General features: G+C 35.3%; 2 protein-coding genes across 2 annotated transcripts in view; both read left to right on the forward strand.

Moving 5' to 3' along the window:
- Positions 1 to 4526: 4526 nt before the first annotated feature.
- LOC111395811 lies at positions 4527 to 6239 on the forward strand. The gene is made up of 2 exons (XM_023021973.1): positions 4527 to 6126; positions 6209 to 6239. Exon 1 carries the CDS (start codon positions 4750 to 4752, stop codon positions 5704 to 5706), a length of 957 nt encoding a protein of 318 aa, XP_022877741.1. The 5' UTR covers positions 4527 to 4749; the 3' UTR covers positions 5707 to 6126; positions 6209 to 6239.
- Positions 5706 to 6504, forward strand: part of LOC111395137 (kinesin-like protein KIN-14F) — a 21839-nt gene continuing 21040 nt past the window's right edge. Inside the window, exons 1-2 of the mRNA XM_023021148.1 lie at positions 5706 to 5925; positions 5999 to 6126. Of these exons, the coding sequence (XP_022876916.1) occupies positions 5706 to 5925; positions 5999 to 6126 (348 nt within the window). The remainder of the gene's footprint in view (positions 5926 to 5998; positions 6127 to 6504) is intronic.

Genomic DNA, 6504 nt, shown 5'->3' on the forward strand with positions numbered 1-6504 from the left:
ATAATACCTTACTTTTCGTTTTTCGATATGTAATAAATTCTACATAATTATTGTCATTTTATGAAATTTTTGTTATTAATTCTCAATTAATTAACATTCACATTAATCTAAATTTAATGAATTTTCACTTGATGAATCTTAAATTATATGAATCTAGAGTTATTATTGATGAATTTATTCATATTCATGTATTTAAAAATTTTAACGAATGTTTAAATCTATATTTTAGCAATTAATTTTTATGTATCAAATGTAATATAAAAAAATTGCTCATTTATACTATTTCATCATTACAAAAATTTGAATAATAGAATAAATACTACATAATTATTGACATTTATGAAATTTGTGTTATTAATTCTCAATTAATTAACATTCACATTAATCTAGATTCAATGAATTTTCACTTAATAAATCATGAATTATATGAATCTAGAGTTATTATAGATGAATTTATTCATATTCATGTATCTAGAAATCTTAATGAGTATTTAAATTTATGTATTAACAATTAAATTTTATGTATCAAATATAATATAAAAGATTGCGCATTTATAGTATTTCATCATTACAAAAAATTTGAATAATAGAATAAATACTACATAATTATTGTCGTTTGTGCAATTTGTATTATTAATTCTCAATTAATTAACATTCACATTAATTTAGATTCAATGAATTTTCACTTGATGAATTTTGAATTATATGAATTTAGAGTCATTATGGATGAATTTATTCATATTCATGTATCTATAAATTTTAATGAGTATTTAAATTTATATAATAACAATTAATTTTTATGTATCAAATGTAATATAAAAAGATTGCTCATTTGTAGTATTTCATCATTACCAAAAATTTGAATAATAGAATAAATACTACATAATTATCTTCGTTTATAAAATTTGTGTTATTAATTCTCAATTAATTAATATTCACATCAATCTAGATTCAATGAGTTTTTACTTGATGAATCTTAAGTTATTATAGATGAATTTATTCATATTTATGTATCTATAAGTTTTAATGGGCGTTTAAATTTATGTATTAACAAATAATTTTTATGTATCAAATGTAATACTCTTTCCGTTCCAATTATATAGGTTTGTTTCATTTTCACACGAATTAAGAAATCTTCTTTAATGTCATTGGAAAATTAATTTTTATCAAAACCTTTCCTAGTTTACCCCTATTTTATTTTCAGTATGTAATAGTAAATTATTGTTGAAATTAGTAAAGAATTTGAATAATTTAATTTGAAGAATAGGAAATGAGTGTTGTTCCATGCTTCTAAGAAGTGGAAAATGTATATATTTGGATGAAATCAAGAAGTTGGCATATTAAGTGGAAAAAATTGAATAAGAATATATTGGTAAAGGAACAAAACAAAATATTCTAAATAAGAAAATGGGCCTATATATTTGGGACAAGAGAAAAATGAAACTCAACCTATATAATTGGGACGGAGAGAGTATAAAAATATTACTCATTTATAGTATTTTATCATTACAAAAAAATTAAATCATAGAAATTGAGTTTTGAGAGTACAATTTGAGTACAATTTTATTCTCTTAAATTTTTATGCTAAATTTGATTTTTTTAATTCATAAAATCCTCCAACAAATTGGTACCAAATATTATTTTCACATCACTTATAAAATATATTGAATAACGTGTAATGCACGTTCAATTTTGACTAGTATGTTGAAGTGAGTCAAACATGAAAGCGAAATGACTCTAATTTCTTCGAACTATTGATATTTCTAGTTAGTTTTCCCCACTTCAGGTGGAATTAAAATGTGTTGAAATAAAAGACTAATGCCCATATTAGATAATATTTTCAGAAAAGTGTATTTTGTCTAAAAACATTTAATAACTAGAATGACTTGTTATTTTTAAGTCTTGAGTCTTGTAATAGTGTAGACAGGTTTTTCTTAATTTTTTATTGGTGCGTATACATCATTTGTTCATGTTTTTCATGCTTTCGCACTTTTTATATTTTCTAGGGAGGTGTCAAGATTTTTTGTTTGGCAAGAAAAGTTACGAGAATTTAGTGACACATCTTAAGAATTGATATGTTTATACTTACTTGAGTATTTACTTGAGTGTTTGACTCACTTCGTCATCAATGTCGTAAGTTTAGTTTTTTAAACTATATTTAGTGTGGCATGGAGCATCTCTCATGACGTGAGTTCATTGGTTTTATTTTATTTTATTTTTTTTAATTTCTTCCCACCTCAACATCTTTTCCTGACTCCATCCCTGCATAAATATAAACATAGATGGAGATAAGCAATAGTAAAGTTGAATAGAATTATTTTAGATTAAACTTTAATTACTAGCAGATAGTTGTAATTAGCCTTTGTGAATCATAAATAGACCAAATTCGGGAACCTCCAACTTGGAGGTTACAAGATATTATAATACACATTTGAAATGTATTTAACATAATCACTAGAAATATGGGAATCCAATGTTCCAAATTGCAACTCGACTTTCCCATTTTGTTTTATATAAAAAATATCAATTTACACTTTAGTGATGGTCCCATAACTATCCCACCAACGACTAAGTCTTATTAGTTGATTACTAATTTGTTAGTCTTAACTATAATATTCGTATTATCGATCATGATCTAATCCTGCTCACATCCATGATCGGACAGAAGATTTAAATCGTCTAACATATTGAAAATATGATTGATCAACGAATTCCGAAAGAACTAAAGGTACATCTTTTTTTTCTTTTTTCTTTTTTCATTCAAGAATTCTTATATGTTTTCACGACCTTTGAGACCCCCAAAAATGGACAAATTCATTTTTATGAGAACACATACAAGATTTGACACGAGTAAGAAATATACCGTATACTTTTTCGAGACAACATTTTATGAAATTTGCCAACTATTAGTGTACCAAATATGTTATTGTTTCGCGCGGGTTAATTCGCTAACAATTAAAGAGGATCAGACGATTGTGTAAGGGACGAAACCTCTTGAGACAAAGCCCCAAAAAGGGGTGTTCTTTTTATTGGCGATGAACTTTACAATTGGAAACGGAAAACAACGTGCCTCCAAGGGGCGCAAGCACACGAGTTACAGAAAAGGAAATGTTTAAGTCTAAAAACTAAAGGAATGAAAATTACATATTCTCTGTTCGAGAGTTTTGGATTCGGTCCTTGCTTCTAAGTTCTTTCTCCCTTTTATACTTCATAGGCGATCCCTTTGTGATTAACTGCTCTAAAAAACTGCTTGATCGCCCAATAACTACCCACTTTCTTTGTAATGGCCACTTTGTCATGCAACTGTCTTTTAACTGCTGCCATTATCTTGCATCGTTCAACCGCTTTCGATTGAACCCCTTGAGTCGTGGAACGTGATGAAATTACTTTAGCAACTGCCTCAATAACTGCATCATAATGCGTTATGTTTGTTAATACCTTGGGCGACTTGAAGATTTGGGCGAGACTTTGGACGACCGTATGCCACTCTATTCGTTCAGACTCTGAGCGACTTGCAAACTTGGGCGATGGCGTTACCGCACTATTGGGCCCCTTATTTGGGCATTCACCTTGATTCGTTCAATTGGATTTCGTTCTTTGGGCTATCTGATTTGGGGACCCTCCAATTGGACTTTATTCTCTGGGCTGTTCGATTTGGGCTGAATTTTTATGTGTCAACAATTACCCCCAATGTGGCAGAATTAATAATAACTATTGAATTTTGCCATATTCACTTCACGTCTTCAGCAACGTTCACGATCCCCAAAGAATTTTAATCATTGTCTCCTTCTATAACTTGAAAAGGTGCGTCGCTTTGCAAACCCTTATAAACTCCGAACACGCCATTTTACTGCTACGAAATCACGTTTCATATTTCTTACGCATCCTTCGCGATTCACTGTTCATATTTTGCTTCCTTGTTACGTAACTCTGAAAAGCTTCGTTCCTTCTTCAATGGCTGCTTTACAATCCCAAGCTAGCGATTCCTTTAGTTTTGACAACTTTCAGGAACTTCTGAGTCGTTCATACGTAACCCCAAGTTTTCTTGCGCCCGCTGATGTTGGACGTAATGAGTTTTACTTGGGTCCTTTCTTCAACAATGCGGAAGCAATCGATCGGGCGGCGGTGGGCCAGTTGTTTCCTTGCACCCATGGCCCTCCTTTTCTGAATTCTTTGCCGCTGGGGCCACTTCGTGAAAAATGTATTCGCACTTGGCCCAAATCTGACGTAGCTTTTCGTAGGTGGCATGCTCGTCTTGTGGGTCATGGTCCTACTAAGGCACTTTTTGATAGCGCTAGGATTTCTGATTTGTTGGAAATCTCTATTTGCCCTCCTACTTTTGATTCAGCGCTCTTTCCGATTGTTTTGAGCTTTTGGTCCTCTGAGTATAACACCTTTATTTTTCCTCTTGGCCCCATGTCTATTACGTTAAGGGATGTTGGGGCTCTGGTAAATTTACCACCTTTGGGTGATACCGTTTTCCCAGGCATCTTAGTTTCTGGTGGCGCCCCTCAGTTTGGTAAAAACTATACCGATTCTTATTCAAGCCTGCAGACACTGCACAATCACTCGAGTGCTGAACCTACTCATGCTGAGCGAGTTGCCTTCCTTTTACTCTGGCTTTGTAAATATGTGTTGTGCGTGCCTAGTATAAAGCCCTCTCTGAGTTATCTACCTATAGCGCATGAACTGGCGCGTGGCAGGCCTTTGAATTTATGTTCTTTGTTTTTGGCTGCCCTTTATAGAGGTATGGCTTTTCTTCAGGCTCAATTGAAGAATGGTGCATCTCCTACTGGCAGTGGACCTCTTTGGTTCACTCAACTGTGGTTGAGATCCTATTTTCCATCGCTTGGTGCCCCATCCATTTCTTGTCCTTCTGCTAGTTGTTACGGGCTAGCTATGGAGCCTTTAACTCCCGTAAGTATGTCCAAAAGGGATATTTTTTTATTCTTTTATTCTTTAAATTCAATCTCTTCCTTCTTTCCTTTCCCTCCTTTTTTGACTCCGAACTATGTACATCCTCCTTCCACTCTAGATAGCGCGAGCACTTCTCTGCTCATTTGGATTCAGTTCTTAACTGGGAGGGAGCTTTTCCACGATATCTTAATCGGGACCAATGCCAAAGCTGGGGTAGAAATTTATGTTCCCCAATTTTTTGCTCGGCAGCTTGGTTTCGGCCAAACTTGGCCTGTTCCTCTTTGCTATTCGAAGAACTTAAACGACCGCTTTCATACCATTAATAAGGTGGAAGCAGAGGCTATAAACGTTCGCAACCTCCACTTATCAAGCCATTTTTCATTAGCCCCTTTTAATCCTTGTCATGCTACTCATCCTCTTTTCGAACAACTTTGGCCATCGGTGAAGCGCAGATTATTTGCGACTGAGGCCAACCGTGCCTTTCATTCATTAGATCAACCGAGTATTTCTTCTCCTCCTCCTGTTTTGGCCTCTCCTTTGTCTATTCGGAACCCTTCTCCTTCTCGTCGTACTAAACAATCTGCTCGTCCATCTTCTTCCCTCCCTGCTAAGCCAACTATGGCCAAGAGTGTTCCAAGCCGCAAACGACCAGCTTCAGCATCTCCCATTCTGGAGGATGATGTTGATGATGATGATGATGATATCCCTCTTATCGTTAAAAGGAAGGTATTTAAATTGGTCTATTTACAAGTATGCTCTTCCCCATCTGAAAATTTTTTTGTGTACTGATGATCTTTTGGACTTTTCAGAAAAGCTCAGCTTCCCCTTCAAAGCCTTTGGCATTACCAACTCCTGTTCCATCATCCCTTGTTGAGGCTACTTCATCCAAACCGGTTGATGATGGGATCATGCTTAAAGGTATATCTTCAGTCCCAGATTCTTCATCACAACTCATGAATGAGCCACCTTCCTCCCAGGGCGTCTACCCCCCAATCACCGAAGCAGAAGGTAGTTCAGTTTTTGATGTCTTACCTTTGCTCGTGCTATTGGTTTCTGACTGGTTGCTCTTTGAACTTTGTAGATACTCCCATGAGTCCGCCCGTTGTGGCAACGTCTTCTCGCTCGGACAAGGGGAAATCCTCACAAATGGACGAGTCATTGGTGGCCAGCTTGGCTGAGGGTGCACCATCTTCTACGATCGTCGACGAGGTAGTTTTTCTCTTTGCCCCATTCCTATTTCCAACTTATTCGTTGCAACGAATATTTTTAATGTTGGCAATCTTCTTTGCAGGATGCTGACAGGATTGTTCGTTCTATCCAGGATTTGTTCGCTTCCTGGGGGCAGGTCCAAATGCCTCGCCCTACTCCATCTGATCGTCCTGCTGCTTCTTCAGAAGAGGACTTAAAGTTCTTGAAGGAGTTGGTATTTGAGTACGTGTCCTTCATGGACATGGACATCGGAAGAGCTAGTGTTGCCAGACACAAGGATGAACTTGAACGCTTGAGTGCGAAATTAGAGCAAGCACTGACGCTTCCGTCGCTCAATCTTTCTGCCGACTTTAAAGCGACGTTGAAGGTCATTCACTC

This window comes from Olea europaea, chromosome 6, assembly GCF_002742605.1.
Source record: "Olea europaea var. sylvestris chromosome 6, O_europaea_v1, whole genome shotgun sequence".
Classification (NCBI taxonomy): domain Eukaryota; kingdom Viridiplantae; phylum Streptophyta; class Magnoliopsida; order Lamiales; family Oleaceae; genus Olea; species Olea europaea.

What these genes read in the sequence shown, in the direction of transcription:
- LOC111395811 (XM_023021973.1), top strand. Translation starts at nt 4,750, where the DNA reads ATGGCTTTTCTTCAGGCTCAATTGAAGAATGGTGCATCTCCTACTGGC.